The 20,533-nt window shown below is 37.7% G+C and overlaps 3 protein-coding genes across 5 annotated transcripts; 2 read left to right on the top strand and 1 right to left on the bottom strand.

The window, feature by feature from the left end:
• Positions 1 to 240: 240 nt before the first annotated feature.
• LOC118737357 (serine/threonine-protein phosphatase 5) lies at positions 241 to 5,269 on the top strand. Of its 3 annotated transcripts, none has more exons than XM_036467806.1 (9): positions 241 to 321; positions 414 to 833; positions 1,408 to 1,646; positions 1,716 to 1,866; positions 1,922 to 2,043; positions 2,120 to 2,390; positions 2,454 to 2,904; positions 3,815 to 3,896; positions 3,982 to 4,324. In XM_036467806.1, the coding sequence occupies exons 2-9, from the start codon at positions 584 to 586 to the stop codon at positions 4,039 to 4,041; spliced, it is 1,626 nt and encodes a 541-aa protein (XP_036323699.1). In that variant the 5' UTR covers positions 241 to 321; positions 414 to 583; the 3' UTR covers positions 4,042 to 4,324. The 3 variants fall into 3 exon arrangements, with proteins under 3 accessions (XP_036323699.1, XP_036323698.1, XP_036323697.1); XM_036467805.1 differs by having other exon boundaries at positions 247 to 321; positions 409 to 833; XM_036467804.1 differs by lacking the exon at positions 241 to 321 and having other exon boundaries at positions 584 to 833; positions 3,982 to 5,269.
• A 525-nt stretch (positions 5,270 to 5,794) lies between these two features.
• On the top strand, positions 5,795 to 10,823 carry LOC118737356 (mucin-2). The gene is made up of 2 exons (XM_036467803.1): positions 5,795 to 6,066; positions 6,128 to 10,823. Exons 1-2 carry the CDS (start codon positions 5,847 to 5,849, stop codon positions 10,468 to 10,470), a joined length of 4,563 nt encoding a protein of 1,520 aa, XP_036323696.1. The 5' UTR covers positions 5,795 to 5,846; the 3' UTR covers positions 10,471 to 10,823.
• A 1,571-nt stretch (positions 10,824 to 12,394) lies between these two features.
• On the bottom strand, positions 12,395 to 19,153 carry LOC118737353. Its single transcript, XM_036467800.1, has 10 exons — positions 18,872 to 19,153; positions 18,499 to 18,819; positions 18,259 to 18,436; positions 17,050 to 18,147; positions 16,875 to 16,977; positions 15,358 to 15,513; positions 15,147 to 15,289; positions 14,363 to 15,054; positions 14,229 to 14,300; positions 12,395 to 13,461 (listed from the first exon to the last, which is right to left on the bottom strand). The coding sequence occupies exons 1-10, from the start codon at positions 19,054 to 19,056 to the stop codon at positions 13,155 to 13,157; spliced, it is 3,255 nt and encodes a 1,084-aa protein (XP_036323693.1). The 5' UTR covers positions 19,057 to 19,153; the 3' UTR covers positions 12,395 to 13,154.
• Between the last annotated feature and the right edge of the window lie 1,380 nt (positions 19,154 to 20,533).

Below are 20,533 nucleotides of genomic sequence, written 5' to 3'. Positions count from 1 at the left end.
TATTAAATAATGTTCTGAAAACACCAAGTTCTTTAAAAATCGCGATAAAATGAATTACTAAAATGGAGTATTTTAGATACTATTTCCCAACGAATAGTACTATAAAAATTAAGATCGGCAGCACTGAAAATAAGCATGCCGATCTTGTCAAAATCACAACAAACACGTCGCTACTGACAACACCTTGTTATTATTCCACCATGATGATAACACCGACCTAAATTTACCAATATATTTCAAGACTTCTGGCACCCCTAGCAAAATATGTCAAAAAATTTCCTCTACGAGACGAACACTTTTTTCATCTGAGAAATAAAGCAGGTAAATTGCGAAAAGTTTCAATAAATTTTATACGGGCAATGTTTAATCCAGTTTAACATTAAAATTAAATTTATTTACTAAACAAAGTACAGAAAAGGGAGAACGAGTTCTTCAAGTGAATTTGCAAATAACCTAATTGAAAATACAGCGCCAACGCATTCACTTGCACGAGTAGCAAGCCCCCCCATAAAGGAAGCGCAGCGTAGGACGGTGATAAAGGAATAAATTTGTAAAGAAAAGTTAAGGGAAAGTTATTTGAAACATGTCGGCGACACAAGTAGAAGTGCAACAGAACAACGAGGACCCTAGTGGGGTGAGTAAAGAAGTCGTCAACGACACCGACTCAGCGTCAGCAACCCTCAACAATGCAATGAACGAGAATAATAATGCGGCGGAGAAGGCGACTAAAATGGATACGTCAACCACGACGCAAGAGGCGACCAACAATGGTGTAGATGAGCGTAAAGAATTAGCTGAAAATTACAAAAATCAGGGGAACGAACTGTTAAAAAGTAAGTCAAAACAAGATTTACACCTGCTGATAGGCTATTCACACGAGGAATGAATGATATGATATAGTCATTGTGTAAGAAATGTATTGCCCGGATTGTTTGTAAAATCGCTGCCCTTGCGTTTATTATGTACACGCGTGTGTCAAACTAAAGATGAAAGCGCGCACCCCTTAACCGTGCTTCAATCTAACCTTAAAGCATTCGATAGAAAAAGCAGACGACAAATAGGAAATCGTTGTTGGTATTATATGTATGTTGTTGCCGTCGGGTGTTAATTGATATCTGATAAAAGCGAATTTAGCTTTTGTAATAGTTGAGGGCCCGAAGATAAAGCAAATAGCTTGATTATTACTTTTTAATTGTAATATCACATCACCTACTTGTAAATAAGAATATCTATTGATATATCCGTAATTTTTAATATGTTTAATACACAATTTTCACTTAATACCCTAGTTTGTTATTAATAGAAGTACTTATGTACCTACATATGTTTAAGAAAATATACGAAAATGTTTAGGAACTTATAATTTTACCAATCACACTTTAACATTCTCGAACTTTGTTTTCTCAGATAAGGAATTCACTAAATCAATCGAAATGTACACCAAAGCTATAGAATTATATCCGTGCGCTATTTACTATGCCAACCGTTCACTAGCTCATCTGCGGCAAGAGAGTTTTGGATTCGCGCTGCAGGATGGTATTGCTTCTGTCAAAACCGATCCAACCTACCTGAAAGGGTACTATCGTCGTGCTGCTGCACACATGTCTTTAGGAAAATTTAAGCAAGCCTTATCCGATTTTGAATATGTAAGTTATATATAAATATATAATAAATACTTTAATGTATTAATAGTACGAGTACTTTGAAATTTACAGGTCTCAAAATGTCGTCCTAATGACAAAGATGCTAAACTCAAGTTTACGGAATGCAATAAAATAGTTAAAATGCGTGCTTTCGAACGTGCCATTGCAGTTGATACGCCCGAAAAAACGTTAGCCGAGATGTACAAGGAATTAGAAGATATAAGTAATTATGTTTAAATTAACATTTATTTAGTTTTTATAATAATGTATATTTTCAGCTATTGAAGATGCTTATACGGGGCCGGCCCTCAAAGATAATAAAGTAACATTGGAATTCATGTTAGAACTAATGGAGCATTATAAGAGCCAAAAAATATTGCATCGTAAATACGCCTATAAAGTATGTGCAAAATTCAAATATCGATTTAGATGTGAGCGGTTATTTTCCATTTATACATAATTATAATATATTTTAGATACTCTGCGATATCGATGAGTATATGCGTACTCAGCCTTCTCTGGTCGACATTAATGTGCCCGATGAATCTAAGTTTACAATTTGTGGTGATATTCACGGTCAGTTTTATGATCTTATGAATATATTTAAAATAAATGGCTTGCCGTCGCCCACGAATCCATACTTATTCAATGGCGATTTTGTTGATAGAGGCTCATTTTCTGTGGAGTGTATTTTTACACTATTTGGCTTTAAACTTTTATATCCGAATCACTTCTTTATGTCACGAGGTAACTATAAACTTCAACTGAATTTTGTTAATAGTTTACCAATTATAATAAAAATATTCGTAGGCAATCATGAGAGCATTAATATGAACCAAATGTATGGCTTTACTGGTGAGGTGTCAGCTAAATATACATCCCGAATGGCTGATATGTTTACACGTGTATTCAATTGGTTGCCACTATGCCACTGCATTAACAAAAAAATTCTTGTTATGCATGGTGGTCTATTTTCAAGTGATAATGTCGTTTTGGAAGATTTGCGTCGCATCGATCGTAATTGTCAGCCACCAGAGGAGGGTCTCATGTGTGAGCTATTATGGTCCGATCCGCAGGCATGGCCTGGTCGTGGACCTTCAAAACGTGGTGTGGGCATACAATTTGGACCCGATGTCACAAAAGCGTTTTGTAATCGCAATAATCTGGATTATGTTGTACGTAGCCATGAAGTCAAGGATATGGGTTATGAGGTCACACACGACGGTCAGTGTATTACTGTATTTTCAGCACCTAATTACTGGTAAGTTTTTACGAACTCCTTTTTTTCTAATCAAAGAATGAGATTTTCCCTTATGATAATTATTTAAGTCAGACTTCTTTAGCGGCGGTAGTTTTTATTTATTTATTTATTACGGTCATATGACCTACATATATATACACATAACCATATAAACAAATATTACAAAGTTCACATTTATATATTAAAAGTAAAGATCGCGTAATGTTAGTTTTCGTTTGCAGTTTTTTTAATGGTAATTACAAAATGCCACCATAAAATACTTCCTTCGGCGGTTTTAGGTTAGATTAAAAAAGTTGGAAACTTTTTAGCCCTCTAATATTTCCGTTTCCCACTAAGGCCCGCCGTAGCTTATGAAAGTTGGCAGCACACTTTCCGAGAGCTTAAGAATATGATACGTAAGATAAAGCGACAGCAATTTCACCTCTGTAGTGTGGCCCAGACGCACTTATGTATTTTCTAATAATATCCTCAAGGTGATCTATGCTTCAAAAACTACCCAGGTGTGCTTCAATGAAACATTAAAACATCTTTCTAAAAAAACTAAAGCTAGCGACCACATGAAAGTCGGGTCTACGTAACCGGAACGACCCAGACTCATATCTGGCCAAGTACCGTCACTCCAGCATAATTCCCCAAAAACTCTTGGGAATTTATATGCTGTTACAACAACAACCATAAATTATGGTATATGAAGCCTATTAGCGTTGTTACAGCAAAAACATTGATTTAAAGAGTTTTGGGTTCTGGTTTCCCAGACCCGACCCAAGTTCAATTTTCGTTTTTAGTTATTCCTATAAATTCCTTACATACATAAATACTATATTGTCAAAGTATCATCTTTTGATTTTGCACTCTCTATTGCTTCTATTCGTATTAACATTGCATATTATGAAACTTCATTTGATTACAGTGATACTATGGGCAATATGGGTGCTTTCATAACAATAAAAGGCAATGATTTAAAACCAAATTTCCAATCGTTCGAGGCTGTGGTAAGTGCCCCTTTTTACTTTACTTGTATTTGTGCAAATTTCTATTTTTTTTTTTAATTTATGGTATTTTTCCTTTTCATTGTAGCCTCACCCTGATGTCAAGCCAATGGCATATGCAAACAGCTTAATGAGCTTGCTTGCGTAGTCATATAGTTTAAGTTGACTTTGTATAGTACGTATACATAAAATGGGCAAGCGTTTGAGCAAGTATTGTATTATTCAACAAAAATCAACAATCGACAAAGAACACAGATATCAGCATGTCTTACGATTACTACCATGAAATGAAGTCAGAAATTTGTTAAGAAAAATTAAGGCTTTTGAAAGAGTTTGCAAATTTGTTTCAAAAACAATAATTGGTGCTTAGCATAGAACTCCAAAAATGATAATCTACTGATTACAATCAGCCCTAAAAAACCAGCAAAAAACAATGAAGATTCATTACTATTATTTGAACAACATACCATAATTAACGTTTTAAAGTCATTGTATCCAAAATAGGCATTGTTTTAGCAAAGAAAAAAGCTACAATACATATATATATGTTAGTCTTACTTTTCTACACAGCTATTTGACCAACTGCTCAGAAAACAACATTTAATTCAATTACGTAAAATACACATTTATACAAATATACAAGATGTGGTTAATTCCGTTTTCATTTATTAAAGTCAAAGATACGTTTGTAAATGAGGAAGCAGTGTCATTGCACAACACTTGGAAGGTGTTGTGTGAAAATGCTTTTTTTTTACAAAAATTGAACTGTTTACACATCACCAATTGTTTGCAATTTTTATTATCCTAACAAATACATATGCGTGTTAAGTCATCCTCAGTACGTTTTAGTTTTATTTAAATTTAAACACTTATACAATCATACAAATGTATAGAAATAGAGATTGAAAAAAGAAAACAAATAATTTGCTATGAAAAGATACAAAAGTGTGGTTTTATTCATACATATAGATGCTAAAGCATACACTTAAAAAGTACTGGGCTATTTTATTTTAATATTTTAAAACTAAGTACAGAATTACTGCTCTTTGCTGCATGCATTGTATCTATTTTTCCTCTATTGAGTTTGGTGTAAGAAGTAAAAAGACATTGTATGCAAATAAAGCCGCCTAGTACATACATAGGTGCACGCACGTTGGAGAGTGTTTTAGCTTATCTTTTGATGAATATACATATACTTACGCTTGACTGCGTGGATGCCACTAACCACTAGTAATAGATACTTAATATGTATGAAAAGGCAGGAACGCATGTTGATATGCGTGAAACCGAATGAACAATGTATAGAGCAATTAAAACAAAAATATGTATCAAACTAAAATTTTTAATAAATAAAAATTCGAACAAGTTTATAAATAGATACTGTAATTTTATTTTTCTCATGCTGCAACAACATGGCTACACTTCTTTCTCGATGGCAGTTGCTACAAGATTTTTTTTTTTACTTTACAATGACTTGAAATGTTCCACAAAATCTGGATTTTCATAAACAGAATAAAACAAAATTTGTAGTCAAAAACAATCACTTCTAGACTTATTTTAATAATAAAAAATTTCGGCCAATACCATTTCGAAATCTTCCAGTTTCTTATTTTAGCAAAAGCGTTCGCCGATTAGGTTAAAAAAAGCTTTATTGCGAAGACAGTTTCTCGGATTACCGGAGTTGGAGTTGCATTGTGTGTTCTATGACTTATCATATTGAATTACATTGATTTGGAAAGTTAATACAACTGTCGACTAGGCCTTTGAAACTTTGCACGAGATGAGGTATTTGCAATGCAGCGCAAAAGAACAATAATTATTATAAATACGTATATCCATATATGTAGTTGGTTTTGTTTTTAGTAATTCTAATGATTTGAATGCACCAACGTATTTCGAAGAACGAAGGTATTCGTCTAAGTATTAACATGTATACATATAGTATATCCGCTAATGGGTTTCTCTCTTCAAAGAACAAAATTCAACAGCATGCACCAGATCGATGACGAACGAGTCAGTGGATGTCAACCAGCACAACAGAATCGCGGCAGACAGCGTTTGAGCGCACCCTCACCTCGTTTTCCGCCCTCGCCACGTCAGTATGAGGCACATGAGTTTGGTTTATGTGAAGATGAAGAGTTTCAACATCCACGCATGTTTGAAAATCTAACTTGTAAGTGTGCACAGCTAGCGTTTCAAATTGTAGGCACGTTGTTTACCATACCCCTCACTAGATGAAAAGAATGCTGATGCATTTGAAGCAATGCGCGCGGAAAACGCAAGACCTCGCTATCAACAACAGCCCAGATTCAATGTCTCTGACCTCCCATCGGAGCAATTGGAAGATTTTTCGAGTCCACAATTTAGCGGTGCTTATGATGAAGAGGACTGTAATGAATGTTCAGAGCAACCACAAACACCGGATATTTGTGATATTTCTGCACCAGACTTTTGTGATGTATCTGACGCCTCACCTTGGCCGGATCAAACACCCCCACCAAGGCGTGCGCAGTCGCCATCGAGACAACAGCAAGGGCAACACTATACAAGCGAATGTTTGGACGATCAATCGGCTCCAATGTACGATAGTCCAGGAGGATCACCTACACCGCAAGCGCATTATACTCCAATACGTCTCTTGGACACCCCGGATGTGTGTGCTCCATCACCACCGGCGCCCACGCCTACACCCCCGCCTCAATTTTCACCAATAAGGTTTCAGCTTTCACCAGTGCAGTATCCGAGCGAATGTTTGGAAGACGTTACAGTGCCTTCGTTTGCGCGTACGCCTTGCGACATGCCAACACCACCTTCGCCAGCAAGAATACAAATGCCACAGGACTTGCCTTCTGACATGGTTTGCGATGTCAGTGCTCCGTCTTTTCGTTCACCTGCAACGCCTTCGCTGTCATTTCCAGGTGAGCCGTTAGACGAAATAACAATGCCTTCTTTCGAAAATGCGTCCTGCGGTTCACCTTTGGACAGGCGATTTCTTTTGGACCCAAGATTAGCCGACGAAAGCCCACCCTCTTTTGCCGTTTCTGGTGCTTCATCATCAAGGCGATCGCATTCTCGAAGAGATACATCGTGTGTGCTTATGGGAACACCACCTCCTGCGTGTCCAACACAGCGTTCAGTTTGCCAACCATCACAGCAATACGAGCCCACTCCCATGCGAAAACGCACGTCCCCGCCACGAAGATTTAATCTAGCTCAGACAATGGCACAGGATTACCCACCTATGCAAAGTTCATGTCCGACAGACACGCCTACTCCTCAAGCGCCGCATTTTTCATTCTATTCCCCAACACCGATCGGTAAAGACTCTTTGCCCGGAGAATGCCTAACAGACATCAGCGAACCGACATTCTTCGGCGCTTCTTATCGCAGCTCACCTCACACAAGGCAATTTCCAGGCAGTTTACCTAGTGAATGCCTTGGTGATATAACTGAGCCATCATATCAGATGACTCCTCCTGCGCGTACACCCTCTCTTCCGTGTGATCTACCGTTAGAGCAAATTTGTGACATGAGCCAACCCATGTACGATAGCCCACGCAGCGAACGTTTGTCTAGCATGTCGATGCCGTCCTTTGTAGATACATCATGCGGCTCCCCTTTGGATAGGCGGTTTCTTTTGGATTCTAGAATTATGGATGAAAGTCCGCCATCTTTTGCATCATCTATGCCATCCTCGCCTCGCATTTCACCGCCATGCAGATCGCCTTCACCACGCGGGCCACGTTCCAGAGCGCCAACACCTCAGCGAACTCTGTTTGTGCCCTCTTTTTCTCCATCCCCAAGACAGCGACTTTCTCGAAGTCCATCTCCTGTATGTCCACTAACACCGCCAGCACCACATTTCTCTTTACGCTCTCCTACGCCAATAAGATCCCCACCTATGCATTCAATACCAACGGATCTGCCGGAAGAGTGTTTAGCGGACATAAGTGAGCCAGCATATTTCATTACCCCACCTAGAGCTTCACCTATGCGAAGATATTTTCCCAGTAACATGACCAACGAGTGTTTAGCTGATATTAGTGCACCATCTTATGAAATGACGCCACCCCCCAGAACGCCATCAATGCCACACGATCTGCCATCAGACATGATATGTGACATGAGCCCGCCGATGTACCAGTCCCCCGCCAGTGAGCATTTATCAGGTGAATCGATGCCTTCATTTGCAGACACTTCTTGCGGCTCCCCCTTAGATCGTCGATTTCTATTGGATCCATATTTAGAAGACGAAAGCATGCCAACAATGGTTTCTGCTGGATCGCGATCTATTTCCCCGGAGAGATCAGCGCCTAGGGCAATAGGCGACTCCAGGTTTGATGGGACGTATTGTGAAATTCTTCAACGGTTTAATGCATTGAAAGGCAAAATGTATTCCTCGCAGTGTGGAAGTCCGGGATCTCCTAGCATGAGCGGTGGAGTGATGCCGCCAGGTGAATGCATTCGAGAAACTGTTATAGAACGCACAGAAAATGAGAATGGACAACTAGAAAGCACCACTCAGCACATAGTTGTGACGATTGATCCATGCGGCTCTATGAAAACGCACACCAAAGAGATAAGAACGCAATTTCCACACCAAACACCAAGAAGATTAGTTCCACCTTCGGCGGACTCCGGGGTTCTTACTCAAAGTCCTAGGCCCGCTACACAAATTGAAAACTTGCGAAGCTCTGTTCGCAAGCGGTTGGGCTTTGACATCTCGGATATGCCCAGCGAAAACTTAGCCGACATGAGCCCGCCGTGTGCTGATGATTTACCTTCTATGTCCACCGAAAATATTTTGCAACATTTATCAAGTGTACCCGAGGAACAACTCACAGATATTTCTGCACCATCGTTTCGAAGTCCACCGATTCCATCCGTCTCGTATCCAAGTGAAATGTTGGAACAAATGTCGATACCATCTTTCGAAAATGCCTCTTGTGGCTCACCACTGGACAGGCGATTCCTACTGGATCCAAGATTGGCGGATGAAAGCCCTCCGACGCTCGCATCATCCTACGTTTCTTCGCCACAAGCTTCTTATGCGACTCATTCATCTGTGCCAAGCGCATCTGGATATACGCCTTATATGCGTGGTAGACCACACACTCATTCGCCTAAACAACATTCTCCTCAAAGAGCTTTTGAAGCGGAGCCAGCTAGCACTACTTCCCCACAGCGATTTTCGCTTAGGCCATCACCTCGCACAGCGTCTCGTTCGCCTACGCCAGTTACCCCACAGGCGCCTTACTTCTCCTTACATTCACCCACACCTATTGGCTCACCACCTGGACGTTCTTTCCCAAGAAGTTTGCCCAGCGGGCAGTTAATGGACATAAGTGAACCAGCGTACTTCAGCGGTCCACCTAGAGCTTCGCCACAAAGGCGTTCGCTACCTAAAAGCATTCCTAGTGAAAGACTTGAAGATATAAGTCAGCCATCATACCAGAAAACTCCACCACCCAGGACGCCCTGCACACCTACAAATCTACCAAGCGAAATGCTAGGAAATGTATCTGCGCCTTCTTTCAGTTCACCAGCCAGTGAGCACATTTCAAGTGTCAGTATGCCAAGTTTTGCAGATGTTTCATACGAATCACCTTTGGACAGGCGCTTCCTCTTAGATCCTAGATTAGCGGATGAAAGCATGCCTACATTACCTAGGACGCCGTCGACACTTCAATCTTCGAGTACATCTAGACCTGGCGGAGCAAGACGTCGGCTCTCGTATAGTCAACCGGATTCAAGCAGAAAAAGTGCTAGGAGAGAAGATACGGCCAGAAGTAGATCTGAAGGTAGAAAAGACCTTGGTGAACACGGTGCAGCCACTGTAGAGCAAACGCACATCACAATAAAACAAAGCGGAACATATCAACAACAGCAAAAGGTATCGCCTGCAAGAAAAGACGGTTCTCAAACCATAACTCAAGGTGAGCGTGGACAATCGCCCTTGATGGACGCATTAAAGGAAGAACTCAAAACAACAACGTCAATTCACTCTGTCAGTCACATATATCCTCAGGATTCTAGAGGAAGTCGAGCAAGTAGACAAGCTCCAAGTCGAAGTATGTCATTACCAAGCGAAAATCTAGGAGATATTTCAATGCCAACGATGGGAATGTCCACCACAGGCTCTTCGCAACAACGCAAAATGTCACCAGCAAGTCAAAATCTGAACGATATTTCAATGCCTTCAGGTCCAACGTCTACATTCATGTCTACTACAGGCCGCTCATCACCGCGTACCAGGCGACGAAGATCTGTACAAGATGTTAATGATATATCGCCTATTTCGTTTGCAACTACGATACCGTCGACTAATATATCCGGGTCGAGTCCGGGTAGAGGAAATTCCAGTAGAAAATATACATCAACATCGTCGAGGGGGCTGTCGGGTTTAGCTAATTATGCCCCTTTCTTCGAACAAATACGTTCGCGTAACACCTCTGGCACATGCGATTGCTGTGATCCTTGCAGTCCTTGCTGTCCAACAGTCCAAAATAATGATTGCAGTGACCCATGTGCGGGTTTTTCTAATTCTAATAGATCAAACAAAAGCGACAAGCGTTAGTGGCTAAAACGTGGTTGGTAAAATATGGACATGCATTTTAAATTAAGAAAAAAAAAATCAGTTACACTTTAAAAATTAATAAAATCACTATGCAATATTTTATGTGAAAAGCATATCAAATAAATACATAAACTTTTTCTTCTAAGCTTTAACGTCAAGCTTCTGGGGTCTCGGTAGTCGAAAATGATAACGTTGTAACGCCTGTTTGATTGGCATTATTTAGCACATTAAAGAAAGGTTCGGCTTATAGCGTCAATTAAGTAGTGAGGACTTCAAAACTGTACCAGTTTCTTCTAAACTTATGTAAGTGCATATGTATGAACATTAGGGTGGTCCAAAAATGCATGAAAAATAGTAAAGTCGGAACTTTTATGCTCTCACCCCCTAGGCTTGTTCTATACCGAAAAAATATCCCCTTATTTTTTTATTTTGAAATCAAAAAATATTTAGAGGTCGCTCAAAGCGCCCAAAGTTTTCCATGTATTTTATATGGGGAAAATAATTTTTTTCGTAAAAATGGTGTAGAATTCTTGAGTTACGACTTTGCTGTTTTTGGAAAACCCTAATGCACATAGTGTGGCAAAACAAGGGGAATAGTACGACTAAAGGTCGTTGGACCAATCGCTGCATACCAAATCTCGTATCCTGGCTTAGTAGAACGCATGGCGGAATGGATTTTTATCTGAGTAAGTTCTTGAGTGGTCATGGCTGTTTTAATGCATACCTGTTTAAATTCAAACATGAGCACGACCCGTACTGCGACTTCTATCGAAGTGGCGTGGAAGAAGATGTCCACCACGTATTCTTAGAGTGCCATCGATTCCATAGGCAGATGAATCATCTGAAACTAGCAGTTGGATGAGTGTTTACGTCACAGTCAGTAGTCGACTACATGATGAAAGGAGCCAGTGAATGGGTATCAACCAGCGACACACTAACTTAAATTTTGAAGAAACTCAGGGACCCAGAGAGACAACGGCCTATCACCCGTGATTATTTTCACCAACCAAAGCGTAGGCGCGGACCGGAACCTAGGCCGTTCCAGCCACTCGAGCAGTGCGGCTTAGAAACTTGTGCTTTCAGACCGCGCCTTGAACATGAAACTTACCAATTAAATCGTAAGCGCGGACGTATCACGTTTTCGAGCCGTGAACGGATGTTACGATTCGAGCTTATTAAATATATTCGAGCGATTTATATATTCAGCCAAGGCGAATTTATATAAGGTGATAGCAGGAGTACAATAACAAAAACTTACATATATTTTGTTTTTGCTTTGGCGGCATAAACTGTCAAAATCTGTAAGAGTGTGTGTGGAAATTCAAACAAAATTTTTCAATTTGACATAAGAAGCCGTGAGGCGAAACACATACACAAAATCAGCTGATTTAGTAACACCACCTTATATAAATTCACCTCGTATTCAGCCTTATCCTGAGTTTCGCCTGAAAAAAAATTCACCCGAAAATTTGTCATTCGCCCACAGTAAAACCATGGAAACCAAAAGTGAAAAGTGAACCGGTTCGGGGAAAATGAAACTCATGATAAGGCTGATTATTATGAGCAAGAAATGTTCCAACAAATATACAGTAACTAAAACAAGTATTCATATGTTGACTTTTTTAACTTTCACAACATTTTGCAAGCTGATGTTTTTTTGTTATTTTTTATAAAAATATTGTTATATAATATTGAAATATTGTTGATGCTTTAATCGAAACCACAAAAATCGAAGTTTCAAACTTTATACAAAATATAGAACAATTAAAAAAGTTTTGAACAAAATTTCGAACTATTTCATTTGAACCTTTAGAACTTTTTTGGGTTTGCAGTTTTATAGCCCACAAAATTTTAGTTTAATAAAAAATCATCTGGCTAAAAAATCGCGCCCATTGTTTTTAATTTATTCTGCTGATAATTTTTTTTTTTAGAATATCAGGGTTTTTTTTAACTCTTCGGGATTTTTCCTGTTATAATTTTTGTAATTTCTGGAACGTTTTGGGTTTTATCGGGTTTTAGTTTAATAAAAAATCATCTGGCGCCCATTTTTACCATTTTTTTTTTTTGCTGATGATTAGTATTTTGTACTGTGTAAATAAGAAAATACTTAATTACTTGGTATTTAGTAACATCCAACATAATTAGTAGATAGTGCTGTGGTGTTTACTTCAACCTAGAAACCTAAATACTTTTGTACTTAGTATTTAGAAAATAAAATTTTGCCATCACTGTTACATATGTGTGTACATATGCATATTCGTGCAAAATAATTCACTGCTCTTAATTACACAGTCCAACAAATTTAAACTTTTTTCGACAACAGATTAAGCATGGTATAATTTTGAAAGAGACCGTTTTCGAGAAAATATTTCTTATCAAAAATTAAGGGTAGTGCGCGAACAACAAAACTTCCACAGACATCGCATTTAAGCAAAAAATTACGAAAAAGTAGAATACGCCATAACCCCTTAACCTTTGTTCAACGAAAAATTTCAGCACGATGTCCCCTTTTCAAAATACTAATCATCATTATTCTATTTACAGTCTTATTAGACATCGAGCTGTGCGAATAGAGCGATTGGGCAACCTGATTATTCTTGTTTAAGCTGAACTATGTATGCCTTTATAAAACCGTTTAAACCAACTTTCTTAAAATGATTTTTTTTCTTAAATTATGAATTACCTTATTTAATTACAGCTGTTGTACATTTTTTAAGCAAATACATTAACACTTTTTCTGCATTTTCTCTATAATTACTTATATGCGCTTTCTTCAGCACAACCATATACGTTAGAGGTCCATTATATAAATAAAGACTGTGGTAAAACTTTACAGCTGAATCTTGCAATTCCCTCGGCTGCTCTTTGGCAAGATATAAGGAAACATTTTCAGCAATTTCATTTAAATGCTTACCATCAATTTGTATGCTCTGAATGAGATTAGCAAGGTTTTCGAGCAGAATCACTTGTAGTTTATACTCTTGTGTTTGACTGAAAGAAAAAATTAAAAGAAACTATGTATTAGTATTGGGAAAATTAATTATCGGTCATATCTATAGCACACCATTTCATAGTGATATTGTCTGCCCCTTATGTTTATTTTTTAATTTTCAAGAATTTTCAATTAAAATACAGTTCATTCTCTTACAAACCCCATATAAACCAAAGTTTAAAGCTTTGTAGAAAACTTGTTTTTCGTTTTTAGTATTTATGGCCTATAAGAATTATATTCAACATTTTTTATTGAGCTTGAGGCGATTTTTAAAGAAAATCCATTGTGGAACCAACAACCACATGATCAAGTTTAAATAGCACTGGAATATCTGCGCTTGATTGTAGTTGGCTTAACAAATGTAAAAATTGGAAAAAGCGACAAGAATTTATAAGGGCTTTGTTAGAGAAGGAACTGTATTTTAATTGAAAATTCCTTAAAATTTAAAATAAATATAGGTGGCAAACAATATCACTTTAAAATGGCGTGCTATAGATATCACCGATACCGTTCATATGTACATATGAATACATACATATATCGTAACCCCAATGCAGAAATACTCTAATATTTTGTCTGTTTACAGAATAATTAAAAACGGTATACAAGTTAAAGTTTTTCAGTTGCGATTTGCCTAAAAAAAACTCTTTTCTAATAAAGACTGCAAGTAGTCTTTCGACTCCTGTAGTAAGGTGGACTTTGGCAGACAATGAAGTAGCGTATTTTTGTATTAAGGTACCGATGAAACAAATTAAATAAAACTTACACTGTAATTCCCTCTACTCTGCTATGCTTAGCTGTGTTTCTCAAAAAATCATTTAAAAAGGGTACCACATCGCTACCAAAGCAAAAAAAAAAAATATTATTGTTGCATTAATTTAAAAAAGCGCAGTAACATACTTTACGCTACGCTTTAATATAAATTCCTTGGCATAAGTCGCAAGCACATTCAACAAAGTAAAACAGCGGTTCAAAACAACTGCATCCCTATTGCGGAACTTCTCTACTAAAGGTGACCATATTAAATGCACAAGTGGCAGAAGCTCATCCTCGTAGTCATGCAGCAAAGGCACCCCACAAACCAAACACTCGAGGGCAAGTATCTGATGAGTTTTTTCTCTAAATCCAACGTATTTCAGTACTTGATTTATTATGTCTTTAACCATCTCAATATGACGTGGCAATTGTGGTTTTAAGTCCACCTCTTCATCCTTCATATCAACATCATCAGCAGCGCTGGTTGCAGGATTTGCATTTGATAAGCTTTCCATATTAGAGGCATCACTTTCTTCGAAAGGACTAGGCCTTTCCAAAATATCTAGCCAATTTCGCAGAGGATCGGCGTCTTGCATTTCCTCCACTTGCATCGTCACAGACGCGACATCAGCATTGCTAGTTATCTTCCAACGGGCAACATGTCGCAGGAACGCGTTAAAGACACGCAAAAAAGCATCAATATTTTCAGATTGTTGGGATTTGCTGCATTCATTGCGAATCGTTTGGAAAATGCTCTCTAAATGCGGCAACGATCTTCTACTGCTTAGCTGTAGCACAACTGTGAGTATGTCCACGGCAGCATAACTCTCGGGTGACTACAACATATTATACAAATATTACATAAAAAGAAAATAGGATGCAAAATTTTCATATATGTATGCACATACACATGTAAATAAGTACATACCCGCTTTAAGATTGAATTGAGGTGATAACTGATGTAATCTGTGTGTGTTTCTATTAAATGTGTGACTTGTGCGAATTTCAGAGCCTTTTGTATGGAAACCAGACAAAAGTTGGCCGCTTGGTTAACTATTGTATTGCTACTTGCTAAGAATACATGTAGATAAATTTTAATTAACTCATGCATATAAAAACAAATAGATAGCATTACATACCCACTTTCAAAAGCACTTTGTGAAGACAGCGAAATATGTAACGGTCAAACCTGTCGCCGTAAAACAAGGCGCAGTGCCCTAAAACGTCCAGTGCTAGGCATGTGTGCAGCACATTGAATTGAGCATCCAACATTGTTACACGTTCAGATTTGTTCACTGGTCATAGAAATAGATAAATATCAGTGATTAATAACTCAGTAGGGCGGGACGTAAATGGCAATCGGAAATATTGAGATCTTTCTATTACATATATAGATACTTGTCTATTAAAAAATTTTAAAATTATCGATTCGTACCAAAAAATACGCCATTATTTAAATTTGCATGATAAACATTGTAGTTGCAATGCTAAAATAAGATATTTTCGGATAATTCTATTAGTCACATCCAGAGGTCGCGAATAACGGTCACCAAGCGCGACAAATACCGAATAAAAAAGACGAAGCATTTCGAAAAAACAGTTTAGCTCCGAAAAAGTCCCAAAAAAACTTAAATTTTTAACCAAAAGAACCGAAAATTCTGAAAAAGTACCGAAATGTCCGAAAATCCCCAAAAAATTTCGTGTGTGATTTTTTGGAGGATTTTCTCGCTTGTTGGGATTTTTCGAGTCTCTCGGAGCTAAAAATAATAAATAACATACGATAAATCCGAAAAAAACCAAGAATACCAAAGAATTTGGGGTTTAGGAAAGTTAAGGATTCGGGATTCGTGGCGTCTAATTTTTGGAGACTTTTCCGACTTTTTGATTTTTTCGAGATTTTCGGAACTCAAAATCAATATAAAACACAAAAATGTCGAAAAATTATCTAGTTCTTGAATAAGTAAAACACGAAGAATTCCGAAAAAATTCCTCGGTACTTCAACTCAGTAGTCTTCGTGTTTTTCGGAATTTTTCATGTTTCATATTTTTTTAATTCTGAAAAACTCGAAAAAATCACAACATGACCAAAAAATCTCCTCGGTGCCTTTAAGATGTTTTAGGGATTCTTTCTGTTTAATTTTCCGGGATTTTTCCGAAAGTTGTTTGGAACTAAAAATGAAACACAAAATACGATACGAAATACACGATTTTTCGGGCCCCTTGAAAATTTTTCTATCGGATCTAAAAATGAAAGAGAAAATGCTAAAATTTATTTACCAGGCGAGAGATATTTCAACTCAAAATCTTAGTTAGTGGACGACGGCAAGAAAATAACAGGCGAATGAATATCACAAATGTAGTGGAAAGTTTCCACTGGAAACCTATACCCATTAACAGGATATGCAAATCAACTGGGAGAAACAGAATGGGTATTAATATAAACGTGTAAATGCCTCGTAATTGCGTAAATCCTGTAAATAAACAGAGTTTTTATTCAAAATTAAGTAAGACTACGAGATTATGAGGCATTTACGCGTTTAGATGAATTGCCCTAGAATGTTTTTTGTGGTAAACTGTTAATTGTATACTATTCTACTATTCTCCAACGTTACTTAAATATTAAGTTAATAATAAGTGATAATATTTATATATTTACCTTCATCAAAATTTTTCTCATCATCGGAATCCACGTCTTGTGTTCGAATTTCAACCGCGGATTCATATAAACCCGGTGTCCGATCCACAAACCAGTCAGTTGGCTACATAATGAAAACAGAAACAAAAAAATTAAAATCAAGCTAACAAATATTCGAAAAATCTGAAATATATACTTTATCTACTTTAAGTCGCCAATTCGCATCCGGTTTCAATGCTAAGTACCAATGGTGGTCATTTAGTATTTCTTCAATAAGAGTTTCCACCAATTCCAAATCATTATGATCTTTGTCTTTTTTGGCAACTGTGCCTACCCAAAGCAGTAAAAGTAGTATCTCATTCATGGACTCATGATTTTGAGCCAACAGTTCCAATAGAAAGTCGTAAACCAAACGATTAAGGCCCTTGGTCTTGCCCAAAGTTTCACAAATATCCTTTACTAAATTAACGCAACGCTCACTATTTAAATATTTATATTGCCTCCAATGCAGTTTTGAAGCCTCAGCATAATCAGATTCCACTACTTCCTTAGTAGCATATTCTTCTTTTAATAAATCGCGGCTTGTTTTCATATCCACTGCAGACAATAGACACCTACAAAGCATTTCTAAATTTTTCGGAACCAAAAATATACAATTTATTCTCGAAGCACTTAAATTGTTTAGAAATCCTTTTAAAAAAATTAACTCAGCATTTTGTTCAACATCTACGCAACGGTAAATTATACGAGGCAGTTTGGCTAGATGTTCATCGAACAACGTCTCAGCGTATTCATCGAAAATAGTCTCGTTGTCACTACCTACTTGTTGCAGTTGCGATAGTGTCTGCACACACATTCGTCTTATAAGTTTGTCCTCATCCTCTGACATGGCTGTTACATTTTCTAGCAAATTCAAAAAGTTACTTGCAAGATTAGGGGCACAACGTTCTATTAGAGTACAGCACATGCGGGCATATTCTGTGCGAACAAGGACGGATTCATGTGAGCGCAAAATGCTTGTCTGTGTATAAACTATACGGAGTTTTTTCGATGTTTCATGAAACCACTCTTTAGAGCGGCCGTTGCTTTGCATGAGCTTGAGTCGATCTTCTATCTGTTCTTTTGAACATTTGCTGCTAATCATATCGTCTTTATCGGGAAATTTGAGACTTTGTTGTAGAACAGTATGAATTAGGGTTTTAAACTCATCCTTACTGTAACTACGTTTGATTATGGCCTCATTCGATTGGTCGAAAACTACACATAATACGCGACCCAACGCTTTAATGGCTATCTGAAAATTTGAGAAAAGTAAAACATAATAGTCTATGCTGTATTAGTAAAAACTAATTCTCTGTAATTAAAGCTATTTGTATGGAATAATACTCATAACTTATGGACTTACTGATTTTAGTGTTTCACCTAATTTATCATCAGCAAGGCAAGTCTTTAATAAGACCGTAACAATTTTAGGCAGAAATATAAAAGTTGTGTCCGCAACTTGATTTCGTAGCACTACATCAGTGAACTCTGCTTCATCATGAACATAGAAAACTGTCATTAGGCACTCAAGAGAAGCGGTTCTAAATATTCAGATCGAAAAATTTACAGTTGAATACTAAGTACACTCTTTTCCATTACTTACACTAATTTACGATATTTTTCTTTTTCAATAAATTCGACCAAAGATAGCAATATTTGGCCTAAAAGCACTGCAGATTGTTGTGTATAAAATGATTCGAGCACGTCGCTACTGGACCGACGCAATACCTCTGCAGTGCACTGAGCTGAAGCTAGTTTTAATTCCTCACTCAAATTGGTTCGAGTTGCAATTGCACCCGGTTCACGGACTTGCTTTAGCACAATTACTAGTAACGTGCGCAGCTCTTGAACATCTTCCAAATATAATTTAGATACAACAATGCGAACGCAATCTAAAATGCCTGCCATTAAATCCTGGCTTACTCTATAAGAATCCAGTTATTATTGCATATTTTCGTTGATAAAGAATAACATACCCGTTAAGCTCTTCTAACTTAAGTACCAATGGCGCGAGTATCTGTCCATGGAATACTTTCATTTGTCGGAAATTAAATTGCGTGAGTTCACTCCTCAAGCGCTCCAAGTGGTCTCTGTTCGGCGCACGTAGAAACATATCAAGTGCTGGTTTTACTTTGAGAACAAATTGCTCAAACGAAGCCATTTTAACTTTACATTTAATTTCAATTTTCACGCGAAATTTTTCATATGGATAAAACTCAACCCAGGAAAATGCAAACACGCCGGCTCCTTGCGATGTAAACAATCCAATTTCATACAAAAAATTAAATCAGCTGTTTTCAAGGTCGATGAAACAGCTGGCAATTGTTAAAATTTATCGATTACTTTAACTTCGTTTATTAAACTTATTAGGTTTGTTCCACACGAGGCCGCGGATACCCGCGGTAATAGAGAGCGAATACGTTCCACTTCTGGCTTGTTAATGTCTTCTTCTGTATTCACGAAACAGCCCGGACGGGCGCAAATGTGCAAAGTGCAATTTGAAATAAGAGCCGTTGTTTAAATCCGAAACAAAATTTATAACTTATACCATGTTCTGACCGACAACGAAAACACTTTGAAAACGTGTTTTGGGAGTGTGTGCTGAAGGCTGTTCACATCGGCTGTTAGACTGCGTTTATACACGAAAACTTTTGTCGCCGCGATTTTTCACATTCCCTTTTGGTGTTGCTCGTTTCATTTACACACGGCGATTTGTGTGTATGCAATTGTTGTTGTCAGCTGTGAACAACGGTTCAATCTACACAGACGAACGAGAGCACAAAGCGTGTTGCCCGAGCACGAGCAACTCGGTGCCCCTCTCCTTTCCTCGTCGCGCTCTCTCCTACAAGCGTCGAGTTGCGGCAACAAAAATCGCCGTGTGTAAATGAGCACTTAGTGTTTTCGATGACATTTCTTACATCCTCTCATTACAGTTTTGCTACACAAAAACAAAACCAAAATGCTTTTCCCTCATTTTCTTTTCATTATCAACCTCTTACTTTCATTCTTATTTTACTTTTGCCAGCCAATTAACAATAAATCCGAAATGGCGTATTAAATATGATAAAATATGACTTCCACTTCGATAAATAATCGAAAAAAACTAGTGATACACCGATTGGAATGAGTGGAACGTGAGTTTTCAAGTAGTTTTCGGCGAAAGCTGGTTTTCGTTTGACAGATTTTACATGGACGAAAACACAAGTTTTAAGTCGAAAACCAGTTTTAGCAACGAAAACATGTTTTCGATGTCGGTCAGAACATGGTATTAGGGTTTACACCGGACAATATTGTCAAAATGATGTGTTTGTTGTAATATGAATTCGCCGTATTTACAACAAACACATCATTTGACATGTCTTGACAATATTGTCCGGTGTAAACCCTAAGTAAAACATAAAGTGGAAAATACCACAGAATTTTCAGGAAATGTAGTTAATTAGTAATTTTATTAGCCATATAAGATACATACACTGTAAGTTCGTGCGCAAGGGCAACCCTATACTTTACTCTACAATTGGAGAGTTAATAATGTTAGTGCAGCGAGCAGAAGCAAGTCGAAATACCGTCAAGAAACAAGGAAAACAACGAGAAGACCGAGAGCTCAGCCAATTAGCTGAAAATATAATTTAATTGTA

The sequence above is a fragment of the Rhagoletis pomonella genome, unplaced genomic scaffold (genome assembly GCF_013731165.1).
Source record: "Rhagoletis pomonella isolate Grant_MI unplaced genomic scaffold, Rhpom_1.0 Rhpom_scaffold_00004, whole genome shotgun sequence".
Classification (NCBI taxonomy): Eukaryota; Metazoa; Arthropoda; class Insecta; order Diptera; family Tephritidae; genus Rhagoletis; species Rhagoletis pomonella.
This window is presented reverse-complemented; position numbering and strand designations above follow the sequence as displayed.